At 38.2% G+C, this 24665-nt stretch overlaps 2 protein-coding genes across 4 annotated transcripts in view; one reads left to right on the forward strand and one right to left on the reverse strand.

Annotated features, from left to right (window-relative positions):
• Positions 1 to 24665, reverse strand: part of hiw (MYC binding protein highwire) — a 104236-nt gene that overhangs the window by 65154 nt on the left and 14417 nt on the right. Inside the window, exons 16-34 of the mRNA XM_074095223.1 lie at positions 23897 to 24072; positions 23268 to 23493; positions 22290 to 22788; positions 22039 to 22205; positions 21705 to 21889; positions 20715 to 21470; positions 20477 to 20629; positions 19986 to 20090; positions 19609 to 19842; positions 19216 to 19425; positions 18191 to 18328; positions 16976 to 17154; positions 16426 to 16669; positions 16144 to 16310; positions 15900 to 16065; positions 14767 to 14891; positions 12857 to 12961; positions 11551 to 11720; positions 10184 to 10349 (exon numbers count right to left, since the gene is read on the reverse strand). Coding sequence (XP_073951324.1) covers positions 10184 to 10349; positions 11551 to 11720; positions 12857 to 12961; positions 14767 to 14891; positions 15900 to 16065; positions 16144 to 16310; positions 16426 to 16669; positions 16976 to 17154; positions 18191 to 18328; positions 19216 to 19425; positions 19609 to 19842; positions 19986 to 20090; positions 20477 to 20629; positions 20715 to 21470; positions 21705 to 21889; positions 22039 to 22205; positions 22290 to 22788; positions 23268 to 23493; positions 23897 to 24072 — 4171 coding nt within the window. The remainder of the gene's footprint in view (positions 1 to 10183; positions 10350 to 11550; positions 11721 to 12856; positions 12962 to 14766; positions 14892 to 15899; positions 16066 to 16143; positions 16311 to 16425; positions 16670 to 16975; positions 17155 to 18190; positions 18329 to 19215; positions 19426 to 19608; positions 19843 to 19985; positions 20091 to 20476; positions 20630 to 20714; positions 21471 to 21704; positions 21890 to 22038; positions 22206 to 22289; positions 22789 to 23267; positions 23494 to 23896; positions 24073 to 24665) is intronic.
• LOC141433190 (uncharacterized) lies at positions 643 to 7687 on the forward strand. 3 transcript variants are annotated; one of them, XM_074095118.1, is made up of 3 exons: positions 643 to 960; positions 5969 to 6165; positions 6248 to 7687. In XM_074095118.1, the coding sequence occupies exons 2-3, from the start codon at positions 6019 to 6021 to the stop codon at positions 7421 to 7423; spliced, it is 1323 nt and encodes a 440-aa protein (XP_073951219.1). In that variant the 5' UTR covers positions 643 to 960; positions 5969 to 6018; the 3' UTR covers positions 7424 to 7687. The 3 variants fall into 3 exon arrangements, with proteins under 3 accessions (XP_073951219.1, XP_073951234.1, XP_073951227.1); XM_074095133.1 differs by lacking the exon at positions 643 to 960 and adding an exon at positions 5439 to 5620; XM_074095126.1 differs by lacking the exon at positions 643 to 960 and adding an exon at positions 5439 to 5609.

Raw genomic sequence — 24665 nt, forward strand, 5'->3', positions numbered from 1 at the left:
CCCGGAATTTCAATTCAACTGCTTGTTTTTTTTTATTTACGCGTGCGAAGCCGCGGGTAAATACACTATGATTATTATGAGCTATACGGGCGACCCTATAACAAACGCTAGAAAAAAATTAACATTTTGAAGAGAGTAATTCCTTACGTCGTCAGTCAGTTTAACAATCCAAACTCTATCGATAAACTTTGGGATTGACCTGTATTATCTATCAGGCGCAAGAAATGTACAGAAAGATAACTAAAGCTAGAAACACACACCGCTCCGCCTCCACCGTCGGAGTGTTTCGAGCTTTACTGATACGAATACAAGAGTAAGTTATTGGAGGGTTCCTATAGGAAAGATACGAGTAATAGAGCTAACTTCATATTTTGAACATATTATGTATCGTTTCATCTATCTGAACGCGAATCACACAAAATCATAAAAAAATACCAATTTTTGATTTTAGTTTTTTGGGAAAATGTGTGTGCTGGTAGTTTAATTTATTATTTTTTTAAAAATAATAATGGACTATCAGCTTATATTTTTACTTTAAAATTTCTAAAACGATAAGCCCTATTCAAAAATTTTGCTTCATGTGGCCCGCCACTTGATCGCATGTTTAGAAGTCGTTGCGTAGATTGAAGGTCGCGCAAACAGAGTACGAGACGTGAGTCGCCGGAGCCGGCCGCGTCAGTCGCATGCGCGGGAATCGTAACCACTCGACGTATGCTCTGTTATTTCTACCCATTTTATGTTATATCGTTTTACTAAATATATTAACAATGCAAATGATGTCTAGCCAAGTGATATTTAAAAGTTGTTTTTGAATAGATACTTCTCGCCGACATCATCAGAAGACAGTGAAACACAGCAGTGGCATCTTTATTATTTACTGTTTTATTTGCATTTTAAATTATATGAATTAATCTTTTCGTAATCCGATTTAGCTAACTACGAAATGAAGCCTATGTTAAGGTAAGAAAAATTGAATTTAATAACCGTAAACAAACTTCTATGCACGACTTCTTTTCGATATTCTGAACTAGGTACTTCCTAAAACGTGAATTCCGTATGTCGTAGAGTTTTCGCTCCTTGATATTTTGCAGTCTTTCAGAAGAGTTTATAATATTATTCTGTTCTAAACCCAATCTCTAATAATTTAAAAGAGTGTTATTTCTTTCAGTTGCAAATATTTTGCAAAAAGATTGTCTTTGATGTCATTTCTACTATCCCCATATCGTTAACAACTTATAAGAATTTCCATACGTACTGAGTATACTCTTATAGGTACTTTTAACAAAGCCGTTCTTAGAGCCCACTCTATCTTTAAAATAAACAAAGAGGTATCTACTTTCAAGAACACTTAATCAGCGCTGACTTAATATGAAAAAAGGTTAAAGAAAACACTGGAACCAAGTCTTCGTCAAAATGTCCGTGATATTATATAATACATAAACACCGAAATAGTAGGTATTACAGGAAATTTATATTAGTTAAGCAGATTATCTTTATCTTTATACATACGGTTAAAATAAAGACACATGCGCTGTCTGCCTAAATGTATGTACGTACTCGTAGATATTTAAAACTAGGCAAAGAGTATACAGGGTGTAACAGTGTAACATTCATATCGGTCAGTATTGGAAAGTCTGAAACTATAAGACATTCGAAGATCTGCTCTAAGGAACCATTTCATCGATTTTAGTAACAAGTTTTCAGTTCGGGAATCGAACCTAGACGTTTTGAAAAATAAAACATACATTATTTCTATTTGGATTTCGGTAGTAGGTCGTATCATAAGCAATAAATTTTACCAGGAAACACGGTATCTAGAATGAATAAAATGCATTGTATTTCATATTCTTTAATAATTTACCTAAGTTATATTTTTCAAAACGTCCGGGTTCGATTCCCAAACTGAATACAAGTTTTCTTAAAATGTATGAATACAGTTTTTTTTGTTACTAAAATCGATGACATGGTTCTTAAGAACAGTTCTTCGTGTGTCTTACAGTTTCAGACTTTTCCATACTGACCTGTATGAATGTATACAGGTATAAATATGAGTAACTAGCGACGTACCAATTTAGCGCGGATGTAGTTTTGGAAAAAGGAAGTTAAAGTGCTTTTGATTATAGACCTTCATTTCTCAATTTCTTTTTTTTTCAAAGTTGCACCCGTGCAAATCCGAAGCGAGTCGCTAGTAAGTCATAAAGCAAAGCCAGAATCGGGAAGCAAGCAGTTACGAGTTAATTCAATAATAAGCCCCGGTTGCGCGTCACGCGGTCAAGCAGCAACGTGCTGCTAATGTAAAAGATAACAAACAGATTTTGATACCTTCATCTGAGCCGGTGGAATTTCGTGAGCAAACTTACGAGCACATACCTACTTCAGAAAAAATATCACAGGTGGCATGTCGTGGCATAAATACTTTGACTAGTTTTATGATACCCGGAAGAGATTTTTTTTATTATTATATGATTACATCATAAATTATATCCATATAATCTAATATATAAAATTCTCGTGTCACAGTATTTGAAACGAAACGGCTTGAGCGATTTTTATGATTTTTTTTATGTATATTCGTTAGGTCTGAGAATAGGACGTAAACTATTTTTCATACTTCTACGCGGACGGAGTCGCGGGCAACAGCTAGTAATTATATATTATTTGTACATGAACAAGCTTTTCATCTACCTCCGTTCAATTCAGTGACGTTATGATTTAACAAATACCCTGTAGTGTATGACCTCATTCATGGTAATATGAGTATAACGCACACTAAGCGCATATATAACTCATGTGAGGTAATAATACCTTGATTACATGAGCATTGTGCTAAATTTCATACACACATTTAAAATACGTCGGACTGAAGTGTTTGAAATATTATGAGCATTCCTGGTTTACTTTCGTGAAAAACAGTACCTCATATTTTATTTCTAATTCACTGCACAATAATAATTAACTATGGTACTTTATTAACTGAAGCAATTAATGCGTAAGCGTAAAAGTCAACATTATGAAATTTTAAATTAATTAATGGGTCAATATGAGCCCGACCTGTAGACTGTAGTTGAAGACGTTATTACCGAGAAGAACACTAATTAACCTTATAACAAGACAAGATACATTCATTATATTGTGTAATTATCAACACATTCTTAAATAATATATACATATATATTTGCTACAAATAAAATAGTTTGTTTAGTTTAAATCGCCTTTTGAATTCTTGATACGGCATACTTGTGACTTTAAAGTAAGTAACCGCCTGTCCAATTTCATCATACATACAAAAGGCGCAATCATTAGTTTCAGTTTGTAGGTAAATAAAAGTTTATGATGGTATTTCTAAGGACATACTTATAGCATTTAATAGATATAGATACATGCCGAAACAATATTAAATAATACTTGGTAAGATCTTCTCAGAATTAACTTTTACCTGGAACCGGTTACGTTCGAGCCCTAGATTTGTTTACTTTAAAGTAAAAACGTATGGAGTAAAGTTCACGCTAACACAAATTTTATGGGGCTTTCATTCCAAGCCGCGACCACAATCCAACTAGTAATATTAATGCGAAAATTGTCTGTGTTTGATACTTTTTCACGCTACAACGTTGGATTTGGATGAAATTCGTTCAGAATGTAAATAGATAACTGAATATTAAATGATATTGTAACGGATAACTCACGTCTTAAACCGAGTTATCCGTTACAATATCATTTAATATGAGCGAGTCTCACGGTAGTTTCATGTTCAAGATAAAAGAATCTCTGAAATATCAGAGGCTACTTTTTATTCTTATATTCCCGTGGAATCAGGGTGCGATGTGAATGTGTGCATATATAACATCTAAGAAAATAAATATACCTACAAAGTACCTGAATAAAATGATTCTCGAGAAATGATTCTCATAGAAATTTATCTAATGATTCATAATGTGAGCGAAGCAGCGGATAAAGGCAAGTGAAATATAAAGATGACAATACCTCCTTTGACCTCCACTCAGTAAAAAAAACTTTATGTCGTTAAGTTATCATGCGCAACATGCCTAAATAATCTTAACATCATTTGGTAATAAGTTTTCTATTATAATCTTACTAAGTTGTTGCAAAATTCATTATATTTTACTAGACCAACTAAAAATACCTACGGTACTTATTTATTATTTTACCCACCTAGCTTGCGCTCTTTTACTTTAAACAAAGTCTTAAGCGCAAACATCACAAGCGAAAGCTGAAGCCTGAGTAGCCTTCAGTATAGAATAACAAAGCTCTATTTTTTAATTGTTCCTTTAACATACCGAGACTAACTGTGTTTGGCTCAGTTACGTATCAAATAACCATAAGTACTTGCCATTGTTATGGCAAGCAACCATAATATTTTTATTTTTACAAGCACAAGGTAGGAACAAACTATTTCCAACAGGCCCTTTCATGTTTTTGCTATACTTATGTATATAAATTATCCTGAGCATATTACTATATTTTTGTAACTATCCTGTTCCCCGCGACTCCGTCCGAGTAGAATACCTACTTTTATGGCTATCCCGCACGAACTATGCAATTTTCCGGGATAACTATCCTATGTCCTTCCTTGATACTCAAGCTATCCGTATATCAAATTTCATCGAGCGGTTGACGTGATGGGGTAACAAACAAACAATCGAACAAAAAGACTCAAACTTTTGCAATTATAATATTAGTGGGATTATACGCTGACGAATGTACTGCCCGCGTGTACATTGGTCGGTGTATCTTGTAGTGAGATGTTAATATGTATAATTTAATTACCTCGTTGAGTTTCTTGCCGGATTCTTCTCAACAGAGGTTTTTCCGAACCGGTGGTAGATTTTTTTTTGACATTCATAAATTGAATAAAGATATTTTGACTTTGACTCTGAATTACCAAACAACTAAAGAAGTAAGAATTAAAAATTCGTAATGTAGAGTCTGACCTATGATAAATACGCCTATCTGAAAACTGATCTTATATGCCCCCAACTACGTAACAAATATTTTCATAAAATTAATGATTTAAGTAGCTACCATGTATAATAATGTTCACACGTAAAAAAACATACTAAGCGAATTGAAAACCTCCTTTTTTGAAGTCGGTTAATAAGCGCCCATGTGATTTTTTTTGCTATTGATTAGGTACGAGCGAGTCGATAAAAGTAGAATATCTATTGCTTTTTAACTAACCAAGTAACCCTTTGAGTATACATGTAGCATTTGTATTAAAAGGTTTATGTAGGTATAGTCAAAGTATTATACGTAAACAAACACCGGGCTATGAAACCCGCTTATCTCCGCTGGAAGGCAAAAGTAGATTGCAAAATTTTTATACCTATGAAACGCCCGTACCGCTTTAGCTTGATTCGTAATTCGGACTAGGTAAAGCATGAGTACAAGTACGTATCTGATAACGCTGCTGCGATAACGATGTGTGTGGGTGACTCAGTTTAACTTCAATTGCTCATGAAATTATTTTTATTAGAGTGTTCAGTGACAAATAATTAGTATAAAATATGGTTAAAGCGTGTTTAAAGCAAAGGTTGGCAAAGATTAAAGGCTTTTAACAAGGGTTTGCTACGAATTTATAGTTGCGTCAGGTTTGTTTTTCGTTAGTACTTGATTTTTCAAAAGTGTGTAATTAAATTAATAACATTCACAACACGTCGTCACGTGTTCTTCTGCGACAGTTTTGTGGTTATTTCTATCTTATATTTTAATAAAACTCAGTCTAACATGTCAGGTATTTAAGAATTTCCTTTCACTTGTGCCTTGTTCAAAAAAATTCTAGGTAAGGTACTTGATTGTTTTGATAATTCGTGCAACACAAGTCGTGAATAAAGCCGTGAATACGACTCAAACTTTGGAAAATTAACTACTTGGTACCTACAATTAAAGTAGCAGTAAGTTTTAATAATAAATGGAATAATTTAACGAGGTCGTAAATGTTTGTTTACAGGGTATGTACCTATTAGTTACGAAGTGAGATGGTGACGTGAAGCAATAAGCATGCGGTGGCCGACGTTGTGGCAGGTTCTGTCTGTGCTGGCGGCGCGGGGCCTCGCGCAGTCGGCCACACCCACCGTCTGCGAGGACGAGTCCTGCCGGTGCGATGCCTTCACTAGAGTCATTTGCAACTGCACCATGAACTATGACGTAAGTTTTCACAATTATCTAAATACAGCGACGAACTTTAATTCAAAGACTTATCGTCATTAAGTTATTATTTTTATACCAGGAGGTAACATTGCGGCCTGACGGAGCATACCGAGTCCCTTCTACTACCACTGGCATCATAATCGACGGTTGCGCTCGAGTTTATTTCCTGTCGGATATGGCTCGGAATCTCATCCAGCTCCGATCCGTTGAACTTCGCAACGTGCATCACGTCTACATAAATGAAAGATCATTAGCATGGTCTCCTTTTTCAAGAGAAAATGATATGAATCCAGGGATACGGATTTTAATACATAACAGTACTATTAATGAAATTTCATCTCATGCTATTCAAGGACGCATTAATGATATAGTCATTAGTAACAGTCAAATCAATATGATCAAACCATACGCGTTTTCTAATCTAGCCGGCGTAAAAAATATTGAACTAACCGACATTTTGTTCGAAAACATTGAAATACAAGCTTTCAAAAAATTTACAACTACAAACTTTTTGATTCGTGGAGGTTCCGTTGGGACATTGCCGAGCAGATTTTTGTCGGATGTGGAAGTTACAAATCTATTTAGAATTGACGGCCTTTCTATCAAATATTTGTACAGTTTGTCATTTATTATTAGTTTACCAAAGAGAGTTCTTATAGAAAATAATATGATTGATACATTGGAGGGCGATGGCTTTCATGTGAACACCAGAGGGCCAATAACATTTCGAAATAATACAGTAAGGACGATTCGAAAGGGAGCATTTTACGGCTTCACTGCTGATATTGAAGTGACTTCGGTACTTGGTCGACAAGAATTATTAATTGACAATAATACCTTCACCGATTTGTCACCATCCTCGCTTATACATAACGAAACGACGCTGACTATGCGAATCGACGGCCTAAACTTAAACACAACATGCAATTGTGATTTGGAAGCCGAATGGCGGGAAACTATGCGGGAACAAGGCGGTACTCTATCGTGCTGGTATTCTTTAGAAGGACATTATGTGTCCCTGCCGACATACGTAGATAGTCGCTGTGGAGCATTCAAACAAAATTACTGGATATTCATTGTTGTCGGTGTAATTATAGTAGTATTAATTGCAGCAATTATCACGTTTTGTATAGTAAAACAAGAAAACGAGAAAAAGAAAAAGATACAAATAGTGATGCCAGACGGCAAGACTTACCGTGAAACTGAGTTTCATATAGTAGTGGAAAGAGCCGAACTTCTTACTACTGATTTGTGAACGAGAATATGTGTATTTAGGTCAATTGATCTTTGTCGCTGGGTATAAACGATAAGTGGACATTTCGACGAATAATTTAGGTAGTAATTCCGTGGACATGCTATTTAAAACAGCGTGTTATGGCTCTACCTCAACAAGGAATGTAATGAATGTGCCAATTATTTAGGAAAACTATTATAAGTATTATCAGTTTTAATTACGAAACAAATTATTTTTATAAGATTATTTATTTCAAAGGAATGAATATAAGAAGTATTACGAAAAGATTGTTTTTTTTCTATTAATTTTCTGTATTTCATAACTTCAACCTTTCGGGACGGAGGTACATTGTAGGATATTAATGTCCTATCCAAGTAAGTCCTTTTAAAAGTTTTAATTATTATTATCAATCCATGATCATTAGTTTGTTGCCCTGAAAAAAGCATCAGATTTTGAACAATGTATGTATATGTAAAAAAAACATGAATAGCATGTATATAATACTAATACATAATATGCAGTGCACACACGAAACATAAAGAGCATAGCGAACTTTTTATGATTGTATTAAATATAAGAATATGTTCTGTAGAAATTGTAAAATATCATTTTGGGATGGATCTGTACAGTTTAAACAAAGAAACCAAGACGAACTTTTTGTTCTGTCATGCAAGTATCTCAGCAAGCACTTACGCGATTCACAATACGGTCTTGTTCAGATATTTTTGAGCACCTAGACAGATCCGATGTTGATGATGGCGATCGTCCCTAAAATTCGTCATCGTGTTTTTTTTCACCTTAAATGCCTGCGACTTAAATCCTCCAAACTAGTCAGCTTTCCTCGCTAGTCAATATTGAGTACGAAAGACAGCATTGCACGACAAGAGTACAATTTTAGAATAGCCTACTCTATTGCGCATAGGAGTGCGTGAGAATATTGCATAGATTAGCTAGTTTGCATGTTGACCACGGGGAATGAATTGAGTTGGATATAATCGTATATATTTTGGAACATTACGTAAGTGATTACCTATTTATATTATTCCTAAATAGAAGATTTAAATTACTTAAAAATATATGAGATTAGAAAACATAACAAAGCTATCAAATAATATAAAATTGTATTTACTCGTATATTACCTCATTTTAACCGATAAGCAATATTTATCTGCCCTGCCACTGTTCCTTTATAAAGAGCGCACAATGCCAGCCTTAACGGTTTATCAAGCGGCATAATTTTTAAATGTTGGTATTGCTATTGTTGGTATTGGTTGGTTGCAAAGCCATGCTTGTAATTTCTTTAATAAACTCAAGTAAAATAAAGTTTAGGAATACTCATGCTCAATATTTTCTTTGTTTGGTTTCACGAGTGATATGCGATTTTTTGTTGTATAATACAGAAGGATCTCTAGATAAAGCGGCGACCAAAAGATATACAAGGTGGGCCCTGTAAAAGGAGCCAAAAATTAAACCACAGCTTCCACTCTTCATCTTGAGCTAATTTAGTTCTACAACTTTTGAAAATAACTTGTATTATGATTTTTATTATAGTTTAAAGTTTAATTGCACAAGCAATGTATTGCGAAATCCGTCATTTTGCCGTACATTGAAAATACCATTTAATTTGTTTGGAATAAACAGAAGGATAAAATAACTTGATTTTTTAAAGTTGCAGAACTAAAGTAGTTCCATTTGAGTAGCACAACCTGTGTTTTAATTTTTTGCTCCTGTTACGGGGCCCACCCGGTATTATGACTTATTTACATACAAAACGGACAGATATTTTCGGTAACAATTGGGCACCTTGAGTTTTCTGGGATGGTCCATAATATTTTTTTCATCGATAGTAGACTTATAATGAAGCTCACTCCTGTAGATAGATATATTTTTTCACTTGCCGTTTTTTTGTAAAAATAAATTGAAACTTTATTTCGGCAAATCACACGTTTCGTGAGATTAATAGGTTTCGTGCCTTGGTCTGTTCGATTAAAAAAAAGAGGTCGGACTGGCAGCTGTCAGTTGTCAAATATCGCCATACGTACGTACGTCTGTGTAGCTGTGTTTGTACGTATTTGTCGTTGTACGGCGACATTTGTCAACTGACAGCTGTCAACTATTTTTTTTAAATCAAACAGGCACAAAACCCAATGCACAGGGCAAAAAATGGAAAGTGAAAAAAATATATATCTACAGGAGTAAGCTACATTATAAGTCTACTATCGATAAAAATATAATATGGACCATCCTAGAAAACTTAAGGTACCCTTTTAAGTAGGCTTTTTGAGGCAATTTGTAGCAATGTAATCGAGTAGCTAATACTCAATCAAAACTTAATATTGAATATCCGCTTATCAATACTAAACCCTACACCGCGCTTGGTCAGTTTTTACTTATTCCAAAATAACACCGGGTGGTAGCTCAAAGTAGTTTAATGTATGTAGGTATGGTGTATATTCCTTTCATAGTAGCTTATATGAAAACCAAACATTACTGTATTACTAATAATAATAATTTATTTATTCAGACAACTTGATCCAAAATTTCGTTAATATTTTCCTTAAGACTATGTTCTAGCCAGTGAAAGGGTATTGCCTAACGTTTCTGACACTCGCGATCGCAATCAAATAACAGTTTTTGTATGCGAAATGTGTAATGTGATTGCGATCGCGAGCGTCAGAAACGTTAGGCAATACACGGCCTCAGATTGCTAAAAACGATTGATAGTTTTATGCGAAAATGTAGTGTGCATATGCTTCTTTTAGTACTATATAATCATGGTACCTTAATAGCGGTTGTCCGTCGAGTATGTGATGGATGGTGGGCGGCGAGGAGAGCTCCAGGCCACGAGACAGCAGTAGAGCTTCGCTGCCATCTTGCGACGACTCTGCTTCCACCCCCGTGGGACTCGCGCCCATCATGGCGAGCACTTGCACTTCCACTATTGTTGCTATGAAACAAAGACTCTCATTGAACCGCGTGCTAAACAATTGATATCGTTGATTATTATTATGATTATCCACCAGACTCTAGGGATGGATATTTCCGTATGTTAAGGATGATAAAAATTCTAGACATGTTCAATTTTGCCTTTTGCCTTTGCGAACTTTTTTTAACACGGTCTGTATATACATGTATACAGGGTGACCAATCCAAATGGGTTCAATCCAAACAGCTTTAACAATAACAACAAAACACTACGCAGAATTTATAACATTGTTTACAGAGATTTTGACCGGGTTGAATGCCATTTTTATTTTTTCATCACACTTGCTCGAAAATGACGTTATTCCATGCCTGTACACTAAATGACAATGGCCTCAATTGTTCCCGCGGGAATTATGGATTTACGTATAGTTTTCCTCCCCAAGGGACTTATGACTTTAGTTTTAAAAACTTAGTTGGTACGTCATTTCAGACTAAAGAGGTTTCAAGTCAGCTAACGTTTTATTAACATCTTTCAAACATAGATAACCTAACCTAATTTTACACCATAATAATTTTACACGCTTCATGAAATGTCGTTATTTTTATATTTTAAATTTATATTTTTTTTTTGCAATAATTTCAGTAAATATTTTTTTAGCATGTTGGAATAATCTGGCCGTAAGACCATTCGAAATCTAAACTAAACACGGTTCTTGTTCTTAGTATTATCTATGGTAGACGACTAAAAAAGTGACAATCAGGGGGGCTACCACGAAATTCGAAAATCGAAGTTGATATCATTTTCCTGACGCTAATATTATTTAATACGAGAGTGAGAGGGACGGTACGAACTTCGATTTTCGAATTTCGTAGTAGCCCCCTGTATTGGCGGATAGCCATATTTTATTTAGTTGTTTTCTTAGCGTCTTGCTTTTGCTGAGCTGTGAAGTGTTTGGACACAAAATAATTAAATTTATTGCATTTTTTTCCTCGCAATATGATGAAAATCGTTGTGTGTATCACGGGTCGTAAGGGGATTACAAACTCTTCTTACGCCCCTTAATGCACAATGTACTATTATTAAATCTAAAATCAAAGCCCTCGTTCCTAAGTACAGATTTCGCTATCTCTCATAGTTTCAGACTTCTCCCTACTGACTCATTTGGATTGATCACCCTTTATATATATTTAAAACAAAAAAGAAATCATTTTTATATACTTACAGAATGTAAGTGGCGGTATGTCCAAATCTGGAGCTAGAAGGCGGGAAGCGCAGGCTGCACCTGCGTATATTAGTTCCATTTCTAGCGCCACTAGCCCTTGCCTCTGCGACGTAAACGGCGAGTCTTCGTACCCAACGCACAAGCATCGGAAACCGAAGCGACTGTCTTCGCTAAAAGCAAAATTAAAATCAAAATACAAAAAACATTCACATTTATCTAAATCGAGCCACCCTGTATTTTAGTTTTACTGCCGATGACAATAAAAGAAAAGGGTACAAAACTCGATTTCTGTTTCGAAATTATATTTATAAAAATGTTTATGTATAAAAAAAACCGACTACAAAAATACTTTAAAATCATTTTTAATGCGCTACCACAGAAATAATTCAATATTATTATTTTTCTTAATTTGAAATCAAACTCAAAACAACAAACCACCTCAGAAGTATTACCTATTTTCAGATAAATAAAAGACATATAGGGTACGTCCCACTAAACGTCCGCGACGACTGTATCGTGACCACGGGCCTTTAGGCTTATATGGAATGATACCTCTATATCATCGTGAGCGATCGTTCACGTCATAAAAGACGTCACTGTTGGCGACCGCGTCGCGCCTACTTCGCCCACAGAATTTAGGTGGGTCAGAGTGGGCTTCCACCATGACAGATGTCAGATAAGCGAGATGTCATCAGAACTTGATTAACTTTCTGAGTCATTATCTCTCATTTTAAATGATAACAAAACGGATAACTCACGTCTGAAATCGAGTTTAGCTCGACATGTTTCGGGTTAATCCGTAACCCTTCTTCTGGTAGCAACGCAACTTGGCGTCTGCTACAACACGCGCACAACAACGCATAACAGCTGCAGCAGCGTGCAGTTTTGTTATCATTTAAAATGAGTGAGTCTCACGGTAGTTTCATGTTCATTACCTCTCACTTTGCCTTACCCGCAACCATAGATTCACGGGAATCCATGTTGAATTAAATTTTTCTCAAATCTATGCGAAATACTTACTTACAACACTCACAGAACGTTTTCCCCATACCGCAATATTGCGAGCATACAGCGTTGAAGATGTGCGTTCCATTTATAACATTCGTCTACAATGCCCGCGGCCTTTTTACGTTAGTGGAACGGTCATTTCAGCGGTCGCGGCCGTAGGCGTTGCGGGCGTGAAGTGAAACGTAGCCATAGTTGTACACCCCTGCTCTTCTTATAAAGTCGGTTAAAAATGGTGTGACACAAAATCATTTCTGTAGTAGCCCTTTTTATTCGCTAAAATACTACTCAATTGTCTTACTTGTTGGTCTTATTATATTCAGTCAAGTAATCTGATGCAGTTTCCAATGAAAATATTAATTCATTTCCTGGTACCAATAATCCTTTTTGTGGCCATTCAGATGCACTGCAACAACATAAAAATATACTACGAAATTTCGGAATGGAATACAATTGCTGAAATTTATGATTCCTGCCCGCTTCACTTTACCATAGCAATGAGTATTACCCCGTTCTGACGCCCGCACTGAGCTGAGTGTACAAACGCGAGCCAACACGTGGAAACACTGGTCTGGCGACGTCACGTGTCGTATTGCAAGTTGCATACCGTGCTTTGTCTGTGACGGGCCAGCTGTGGCTGCACTTTGTGCTTCATAAATCTAAAATCTTTATATCCCTACAATTCGAAAATCGACGATTGGTTCACCAATAAATGCGAGCCGATAGGTCTTTTCTTCAATAATCATTCGCAGAGGGCAAAAATAATATTTGAATTCGTAACATGAACTATTGGTGCTCGGCGTCACGACCAAGGAGATCGAATATTAATGTTATATGATATGAATAAAGTTACTGGCAGGTATAGGATGGGCTGACTGACGTGTGACTGAGCACTATCTCAATTTAAAAACCGGCGAACAGCGTATCGGACACGACCAAGATTGGGTTCCATAGCCGCGTTGGGAAAAAATAAAGTATTACTTCTCTAAGGATTTTGTACCGTTATAGTTTTCCTTGTTTTGATAGGCTACTTGCTACCATCATGAATTTATTCACGCGGGAGGTACGGCCGAACAAATTGAAACATGACCCAGGGTGGAACCTTTTAATAATCAATTTCACTATAATTTCTTTGACAAAAGTATGAGATGTCAACATGACATTAGTAGCACAAAGGTTCTACCCTGGGTCATGATTCAATTTGTTCGACTGTACTGTATAATTTTTATTTTATTTTTTACCATTTTCTCTGCGTAGTTGCTACATAGGTATATCCTTGAAAAATTACAGCTTTCTAGCACCGATTGGGAGGGTGAGAAGTACTAGGTGGGGGTAATGAAATCTATCACAGCTCTCATACTGGCCAAAAAAAGAAATAATCTAGGCTTCTGTGATACTCATATGAATCTGTCATTAACAAAGCAATTTGTATAGACTTTAACTACCTAATTTTAGTAATAGATGTTTGTGTTATGATGCTAGCTTGAATTATTGAACACTGTTCTTAATATTCCTATACATCTCGGACATGTCCAGCAACAATTTTCCTTATGAATCGGTTTGTGGTTGAAATTTTATATTGAGTGATACTCACAAAACCGCGTCTTAAAAATGATACACATTTTGATCTGAAAACGATATTTAATTTATTACTAGCGATATAAGAATATTCAAAGAAACCAATAAGATAGCTTTATCTTTTCGTTTTACAGTAAAAGTACAACTAAACATGAAGTAAACAAACCCTGAAATAACGAAAAACACACTTTTTGAATAAATTTTACTTACCTGATTTAATTTTAATGGCCAAAAATGAATTCACAACCTTTTGTCCACCCTAATCACGGTATCACAGTAATTTTGTATTATAAATTAATACGTTATAGGTTTGATTTATGTCACAATGTCGCGATAAAATTTCAAAAGGTCAGAGCATCAGAGTCCAAAAAGTTGCGGACGCTAGGTGGCGCTGATGTCGTGCACAGAGCCAATAGTCTCAGAACAAGGCCGCGGACGGACGGACGGACGGACAAACAGACATGGCGAAAATAAATCAACAGTGTAACGACCCTTGGACAGTTCAGTTTATTTGCACACTGGCAATGAACCAAATGCTTATTACTAATCACTCTAAAAACATATTTTGAATACATCAAGTTCTATTTATTCGCTGTGGCGTTGATACGTATCCAAAAATAAAAATGTACTTACACATTGGCCAATTTGGGCGTGACGCTAACGTATGTACAGTTGTAATGCATACAGGGTGTGTCGGCGTCAGCGTCGTCGCCGAGCTCTTCTGCTTCACCCACTTCTGAAGTCAGCTGTACCAGCTTCTGCGCACATACCGCTCCATACAAAACTCAGCTATTTCACAGAATGAAGTAATGTGATAGGCAAAGAAACAATGCCTACTGCTTCAAAAAGTGCCAGCCTATTCGATGCTCATATACTTATTTATTACTACTTCCATTACGGTAGGTAGTTCTTTAAACCTATTTATATATCATAATAAGTAAATAAATATCATGGGACACTTGACACCAATTGACTTAGTCCCAAACTAAGCAAAGCTTGTAATATGGATACTAGGCAACGGATAAACATACTTAAATACATATTAAACATCCAAGACCCGAGAACAAACACTCGTATTATTCATACAAATATTTGCCCTGGCCGGGGATCGAACCCGAGACCTCAAGCTTCGTTGTCAGGTTCTCTAACCACTTGGCCATCCGTTCGTCATGTATGCCTGAAAATAAAAAATCTCTAGCCCGAGTTGTGTACACTGTACGTTGCCTGTTCGTCAGTCAATCAATTAGTCAGTCACGTTACTCTTTAACAGGATGTGAGCTTGTATTTGCAGTATAGGTACACATAAAATCAAATAAACTATTTAGCCCCTTTTTATTAGTTTTCTACTTTAACTAAATAAATAAATATGTTTCAAACGTTTCGCTTGCCATATAAGCAGGATGTTGCTTTTGTTATCTCTCATCGCAATTTAAAAACAGACGATGCATGATTGTATTGTACAGTCGAACCATTTGATTCCTGACCTGACCCACCGTAGAACGTTCTCGCAGTAGGTAAGTGTCATACTTAACTAATAAATTCCCTAGTCAAGCAATGCAAAATAATGGATTTGCAAACTGAATGGTTCATACAAATGTTAGTGAAAGTGTAGTATATACTCTTCACTAGATATTGTATTATATGTAACGTAGGTAACATTGATATTGTTTGACGTAAAGAAATTAAACTGCCGAGTGAGTACTAGACAATAAACAAATAATAGGATGATGTTACTGAATTAATGAACGACCCGCTACCTTATATACCTTGCGGAAGGGCGGATCTGATACGCGCGCGTCGTGTGAACAATGGCATCTATTTTTTGGCGCACCGGCCACGGCGTATATTGTGAGGGTGTCTTCGGGTTGCGCCGTCACGCTTCGTGAGTCCATCTCAAGCACAACCCAAGAAACATTTGGAGGAAATAACACCCTGTTCAAAAATACTTCAATATAAAATTCATCTTGGTAAATTAAAAAAAATGCAATAAAAAATATTTAACTAGAGCACCTCATATTAGTAACAGTAGCCTGCTTGTACGGGTGATCACTTTCTAGCCATGTATAATAGTGAGTTGTGGTGGTAGATGGACCCTCCTCAGAAGTCGGGACCAATAAGTTCATTGCAGCGACATGCGGCAACAGTTTATGAATCATTTCCAGCAACTGAATCACGCTCTGAAACAGTAAATCGGAATGTTGTCATTACCATGAAAATTAGAACAACCAGGTAAACCACCGCTAATAAATATTTGAATGATTAAGTGTAATTAAGAAGGTGACACCAACGAACCTTAGAATCGTCCAATCCTTCTAAATTCGCTAAAGTGTAAGGAATAAGTGTATTGATCGCTGGAGAATGCTGCAGCACTGATGCATTTCGCCTGAGGTCTTCAGCTGTCAACTCGTTTCGTAGCGTGCTGAATAAATCGGCTCCTCGGTCCATAACAACGGCGGCGACCCGAAGCGTAATTGCACGCAGCGCCGAAATCAGAGTGTCGGCACTTTCTGAGGTATTTGTTATAGATTTCGATGTACTGTAACAAAGCGTAAGCGAACCAATATTTTATAAAAGTGTTTTTTAGTAAAATACTTCTTGCGCAGCAGTGGCGTGGCGCCGTAACAACTCGATACCCTCAGGGTTGCCTAATGATATTACATGATAATTAGTTACGGAAATCACGGTAAAGCTGGGTCTAGCAGTGAGGTGTTGAATTCGAAAACATACCCCTAACTCAGCATGAGTCAGGTGTACCTGTGTCTTCGCCCCTCACTTCCGGTTGCCTAACTAAAATGCTCATCCCACGCCACTGTCGCGCAGCAAATAAATAATGAATTCACACCTGTAGTAAATAAGACAAGGTATCTGGCCTCTGGCTAGTGTTGTTCCATTAAAGCTTAAAGAGCATGATGCGAATCGGAAGGTAGTGCCGTCAGGGCCCTTAACTGAAGGTAAACCACAGTCTCCATTGGCAGTTCGTCCTCCATGGTTACACAATCGCACTGCGTATCGCAGGTCCTCCTATAAAATATACAAAAGTTATTGTATTTGGGGCACAGCAGTGCTTCCGCTAACTGAAGCACAAGGTAAACGGCATTTTGCCTTTTCTGATGATAATTTTATTCGTTTAGAAGTTATAGCTTGCAAAGATACACAAATTTGATACTGAATTGACTGACCGATTGATTAATTAGGAATCATCAGAAACGAACTGTTACTTCTACAATACCTAGAGAGCTGAAATTTGATATAGGGAAACTGTTTACTACCCACGTAAAAGGAAAACCTTCAAAACCTGGATATTCGAAGTACCTATAATAGAGGCTTTGATGTGAAACCCAAAAGCACAGTAAACTATTATAGATATATATAATTGTCATTTTGGTAAAAAATATTCACTTATATGTTTTTATTCCTTAGTAAAAGTTTTTCAATCATGAGTGCTCTCTAATAGTTCACGAAAACCAAAAAGTCAAAAGAAGAAAAGAAAGATAATGCGTACCCTTTACCGTTGCACAAAAATATAAATAGCATTACCTATAAAAAGTAGTGAAATCCCAACAAAAATACATAATAAAAAACCGGCCAAGAGCGTATCGGACACGCCCAGGTTAGGGTTCCGTAGCCATTACGAAAAAATCAAGTAATATTTTTCTAAGGATCTCGTATTGAGTACGGAATCTTCGAAGGTATTTTTTATACCTTCGGCTGCTATTTACTATTCCAACACGCTAAAAAAATTACTAAAATTAAATTTGATATAAATTTAAAATATAAAATAACGAAGTTTCATGAAGCGTAGATAAGTTTTGTGTTGTAAAATTGCGTCATAGCTAAGTTTTAAAAATATAAATAAAACGTTGGCTGACTTGAAACCTCTTTAGTCTGAAATGGCATACGCAACTAACTTGTTTTCAAATTTTAAAACTAAACTTTTCCTTCCTCGAGTCATTAAAAGCCCTCCGCCAATTGACTCTCGTTAGTAATCCCCTTCTTACGGCGCTTAATGCACAATGTACTATTCACTTGGGGAGTTTATAAAAGATCCATTTCTAACCTTCAGCGGCACAGGGCGATCAAACTTAAGCTGCACCATGTCGTGCTGGCAGTCGGAGGCGGAGAACGCGCCGTGCGCTACCTCCACGCTCACCCAGCAATGCGCGGGATTCGAGTCTTCGCCCGTCGCCCTCAGCTGCTGTACACAATGCGCTGTTAAGCGTACGCTGAGCTTTTAAGGTGATTTTCCACCGGCCAGGCGAGACGAGAATTGAAATTTGTATGGCGGCGACCGCGGCAGCTGGCGGCGGGCGCGCGAGAATGCATACAAATTTTAATTCTCGTCTCGCCTCGCCTATGGAAAATCACCATTAGCTTGTGACGACCGGATACACAGTGGTTTGAGAACCTGACTACGCAGTTTGAGGTCCCTAAGCTGGTTGGACCCCCGTTCAACAGATCCTTGTATGAAAAAAAAACAAATCTTTGTACTCGAGTCCTAAATGTTCGGAATGAATATAAATAGTTATTTATAATGTATACTTATTAGTATTTATCTACTAGCTGTTGCCAGCGACTCCGTCCGCGTAGAATTCATTTATCGCTATCCCGAGGAAACTATGCAATTTACATATTTACTGTAATTGTCATATGTTTTATGTACAGTAAAGAGTTACAATACAATACTAAAAAAAAGTAAAAACTATCCTATGTCCTTCCCTGGGACTCAAAACTATCTCTATACCGAATTTCACCTAAATCAGTTCAGCGGTTTAGACGTGAAAAGGGAACAAAAAAATACTTTCAAACTTTCGCATTTATAATATGTATTAATGGGATAGCTTAAATAATATCCGTCTGTTTAAATATGTATGCAAGTCTGCCTGAGAAAATTTTGTGTTTGGCTTCAAGAGAACAAAACAACAATTACAACGTTATACCTAGTGCCATGCACGAAGACGCGTGATTTTGTCAAAATTAGTCATTAATGACACTATAATAAGAACCACGGCACACGTTACCGTGAATGACTCTACGTATACACTAGTTTATAACTGGGTCTAGTCATGTCACAGTCAACCTTACCCGTACGTCGTGCAGCAGCTCTATCGAGTACTCATAGTTGCCTACGCCGCCGAAGACCCCGACACCGACCAGGACGACGCCGGGCCGGTCGACGGTGAAACAGATCGCGTCAGGGCTGCCGTTGCCCGTGTTCCACGCGCGTGATTGGTTCACGCGCATGAACCGGGACGGAGTGGAGAGGTTCTTTACGGTGTTGGTGTCTAAGTCCTCCTGTGCCATATCGAACAATCTCTTAAGCCCTTCGTACACAATGCAAGCCAAACCTGTTGCTTACAAACTAAAATTGTCGTGTATATCTGGATCTGCGTAGCTTTGTGTACGAAGGAACTTTAATTCGTTACATTCTAATAATGGTACAATATTGCAAAGTCGTACATATTTTTTGGAACTCACCCTGATGTTCGTAGCACTATGAGACAACTCTGCGATAATCCGAGCAGCGAGTTTGCAGCAGAAATCTGACAGTCGCTCGTGCTGTTTGATCTCGCCGTGATCGTGGGGCTGGCCGCATTGACGAGTCATCATCTGCTGCTTGATGGGAATCGTCACGATATCGAGAAGTCGCGGCACCACGTCTAGCAGATGCCACTCCGTGTGGTTTGTCTTGACATGCGTATCATCTGCTTGCTAAACCAAACGTTAATTTTACATGTAAAAAAAAACAAAGTAGCGTGAATTAACATCTTAATATTTCAGAAAGCAATTGTTGATTGAGCAAATACTTAGATGTGACTTCAAGAAATTACGAGTATACTCGTAGGTATAATTACCTTCTGAGCACTACTATTATTTGCTCTAGGTGGAACAGGAGGCGGTTTTTGCGTATGAGAAGAACGAGGAACAGTCGCTGATTTTGAAGGCACTTCTTTAACAACCTGTATACAGATTCGAAGAATGAATTTCGACGTTTTGTACAAAACTGTAGTGTTGTTCATTTGTCAATCTCGGCTTATATTTATCTCGCTGCTGAGCACAGGCCACAAGCCTCCTCTCCAAATGAGAGGGTATGGGCCGTAGTTTCCATTCGGACCCAGCAGTGATTGGAACTTCTCAGACACCATTAAATTTCTTCTAAAACGGGTGCAGGTTTAATCGCGATATTTTCCTTCACCGTAAAGCTCATGTAATTTCGAAAAATCGGGACACTCAGAGATGCCAGCCCGAACTGGAACCTACGACCCACTGCTTGAGAGGTCTACGTCAAACCACTAGGCTACCAAGACTACCGTTGACACTAATATGTTAAAAAAGTTCAATTTACTTTGCTCTCCGGTCTCCTAGTTTCTGCTATACTAATGCAGCTCTGGGTGACAGGCACTATGTACTGCAAAACATCCCGAAGACTGCGCGACGCGCATAACGCTGCACAAGTTGACGTCAACTCGCGAATTTGCACTGGAGGCACCATTCCGTCCTAAAATTTTTAATAAATTCAATCTCAAATTTCAACTATTAAAATAACATAGTTTAATCTTTTGTGATCAATTGTTTGATTTTACCTTTACGTGAAAAAGTAGTGAACATAAATGATTCCATTTCAAACTTGGTGTTGGAAAAAACGCATGGAAACAGGCCGTAATAGTGTCATGGGCCTCTTGTAATATAGAATTAGTCATTTCTAAAGCAAATTGAACGAAGCATACTCTATGTGCCTTGTTCTTCCCAGGCTTTCGCGGCAACATAGCGCATGTAGGAGTTGGATCGGCCATTATAGCTTGTATCAAATTTCTTACATCAGCAATGGCGTCGAAATAAGACATGTATTCGTGGGAATTCCTTTTCCTGTTATTCTGTGGGTATATTTCGTTTATGTAAGACTTAACCAGTCTTAAACACGCACGAATTACATACACTAGTCTTTTTTGATGCTTCATAACTGTTAATTTCTGATAATTAATGGGAATTTGACCATTTGTTTCGAGAACTATTTCCTTAAAAGTATTCCAGCTCCATTGTAGAAGGGTTATAAGTGATCGGAAGCACGACACCGTTACTTTTCTAGAAATGTTTTTAGTGAGCACAATCACTGGGTCTCCTGAATCTACATTTCTGATGGGCATGGTGTGGTCAAGGCTGACGACGTTGTACAAGAGGCACGGAATCTGCCCAGCGTTAACGTCTGTTCCGTTGTTTGATTTTTTTGAAGTCTTAAAATGGAATCCTATTTCATCATTGATGACCATGGCTTGACCCGACGAACCGCAGTCGGAGGACGGGCCGTTGATGCAAGCCCAAGCGACATACCATCTGTTAGCCTGTAAACCCATCAAAACTGTTAATAAACTCTCAATGGATGGCCCCTTGTCAGGAATGTAGTTTTTGGATATGTTAGTCTATACCAGCTTCTAAAAACGTGCGCCAAATTTCATAAGTATGTATATTAGTTCCCGCATATCTCAAAAACAGAAGTATAAGTCAGATTAGAAAATTTCTGTATTGGTTGAACTAGACAGAGTGAAGAATTTGTTTTGCATGGTACGAGTACGTACCACGAGTGGTACGGGCGCGTCAAAGAGCACGGGGAAGCGGTCGCGCGGCGCGCACTCGAACACGACCTCGTCGCTCTCGGCCAGCAGCTCGCCGTCGCCCTCCTGGTCGCCGCCCTCCGCGCCCAACTCGAACAGCTTGATCTTGGCCGTGTAGTCGCCGCGGCCGCCGAACAAACCGAACCCTCCTGCCACACAAAACAAAATGGCTCGCTTTAATCCAATAGTTGTCTTTGATACAGTGGCAACCAGACAAAGGATGAATTCGGTGATGAATTTAAGTAGAGTTGAATTAATTTTAGACAGGCATTAGGTAATATAGTTTTACAACAATTACCTAAAAGGATATCAGTGTCACACATAAACCGGATCGCTTCGACGGAGTGCCCTGAATAACCCCAGCCTCCGCCATGGCTTTCGAAGCGATTCACCGTTTGAAAATCATCCTTGACAGGTGCGATGGGTGAGGACTCGCTGTCCCTCTTACACTCCACCACACATGGCCTGCCGGAGAATAAAGTAAGTTAATAAATCAGATCACGTTTAAAATAATAGGTTACAATAACGCAAATTAATGGTACAACTCACTTCGTGTCATGGGCGTAAGTAAGAGAATCCAAGCAGCCTAACAAGTGTAAAGCCGCGTGTATTCTTGTGACAGAGCACGCCAGTGCAGAAGGAATTGCCAGCTCCTGGTTTAACACGGACATATTTGTAAGGGCCACATTGTCCACCGGCTTGTCATCAATATTGCTTATCACTTCAAAATTTTCTAAATTTTTGAAGTCTTCTAATCTCTTCATGCTGCCATGGTTAGGGTATTCGATGTCTACGTCGTTAGAGTAGAGATCCGAGTCGTTGTTGCAACAGCGTTGAAGTTTATGGGAGTCGAATGCGAGTATGTTGTAGCACTTCATGACCCGCATTTGCGGCTGGTAGCACCAGAGTACGTCGTATAGTGGGTCGAGGCAAGCGAGGCTGTTCACGAAGTCCACTTGCTCTGGCCCGGTCCACGCGTTGCACGACCCGTCGTTTTTGTTTATCGTTATGCATTTAAACGTGTGTTCTGGCCTATTAGGTAGGATAACTGAAACAAAAAAATATATGTCGCGAAACATTTTTTAGATGAAAATTTTTTATTAACATTAATGTACGTCCATGCATCACTTCAGAACGGCCGCCGTCGTTTGGTAATTTTTGTTGTTTGTAATTGGTAAGAGGTTTATATGAAAGAATTATGTTGAAATTTTTACACAAGACTAAAATCATGTGTCATCATACAAAAAGTATGTGTGTGTGAGACGGTGTGAGACAGGATGCTTTCAGGGCAGATTAAATCTCGTTTTCGTCATTAACAACCGTGCCAAGCGGGGGTGAGCAAATACAAAAGCAATGCATCTTACTCCCCCCAATATACACAAAAAAAGTTGAATTTCCCTCGACACACAATAATAACCGTAATTTTTAGCGTAGTGGCTAAAACGTAGACAGCTAGAATAGGTCAGAAAATAGGACTTTCAAGATAGCTATGAGCCCAATTCAAGCCGTTTAAAGGACTGTACTTACTTATAGTATTATTATTGGCTGTGATGGTGGAGCTGAAGAGCGTGTCGGTCTTGATGAGCGCCTGCGAGACCTGCACGAAGGTCTGGTCGCCAGAAGCGCAGACCCAGACGGCGCGGCAGGCGTGGCGCGGGCCCAGGCGCGGCACGCGGCCCGGCGTCGCGTACCACACGGGGCAGCGCTCCGGACGCGCCGGTTCATCGAGCCGCGGACGACCCAGAGAACCTTTCTGTAATTCCAATACGAGTGTACATGAAATAAAATTTATTACGATTAATTCAAGTTTTATATTTCAGGTACAGACGCTTACATTATACAAGGTTTTGTGGTGGTGGCCATATTACGAGTACATTTGGCTTTTTTATGTGTAACTGTATTCTACTTGTGAAACCTTTTCATAGCTTTCATAATATAGAGGTTGAAAAGTAGGTATATTTTGTGAAGACGGCCAATTGAGATTGATCTTTACCACAGATTTTTTACCTTTTCAAACAGAAACAGCTCAGCGGAGCGAGGCTAGGTAAATGAAGCGGTTCTATTGGTTGATGCACGACAAACACATTCCTCTCAACGCATCCTCGCTGATGAACACATCTCTGATGGCATCGCAGCCATATAGCGGTGCCACTAACCTGGAAGCTGCCGAACGTGTACAGTTCCCCGTCGCGCGTGAGCACAGCGGTGTGGTTGCTGCCGGCGGCGACGGCGGCGGCGCGCGGCACGCGCACGCGCACCACGCGCTGGTGCGCTGACACGTCGCCCGCGCCCAGCTGCCCGTACTGGTTCGAGCCGAATGTCAGCACCTCCCCTGTCACAAATCAAAACGCAATCACAATTTTAGGGCCGGAATGCTATGCCAATAGCTTGCACTTTTTTTATGACCTAAGCTCAATTCGCACGAGACATTTTTCAACGTCCGTTTAAAAAACCGTTCAAATTACACAAATTGGATATTTATGTAAACAATGGCGCTTTTAACCCTTTTCTAGGCTCCGCCAATTTAGATAGGTACGCTGCTGCAAAATGGATCATAGTTTTATATATTGTTTACCTATGAGGAATTAATTTAAAAACTAATATTTTTAACGACTTCAATTGATTTTTGGACTAGACTGTAAATTTAACAAGGTGGAATATTTCTGTACATTAAAGTGGTCGCTTTATACACCATGCCTGGACTGAAAAAGTACGTGGTTACATAAACCACGACGTATTTTTATCTAGCACTGTTGGATTTCTTATCCGAATTACTCGAAGCCAAGCAGCATCAAGATCGTTAACTTCCTGCTATCCATGCCTAATCATATCATATCTTAATCAATTATGAAGAAGGTGATGCCCTCATAATACGACATAATTACCTAAGAATTATTCCACTAGACTATCTACACGCGTAGACAA

This window comes from Choristoneura fumiferana, chromosome Z (genome assembly GCF_025370935.1).
Source record: "Choristoneura fumiferana chromosome Z, NRCan_CFum_1, whole genome shotgun sequence".
Taxonomy (NCBI): domain Eukaryota; kingdom Metazoa; phylum Arthropoda; class Insecta; order Lepidoptera; family Tortricidae; genus Choristoneura; species Choristoneura fumiferana.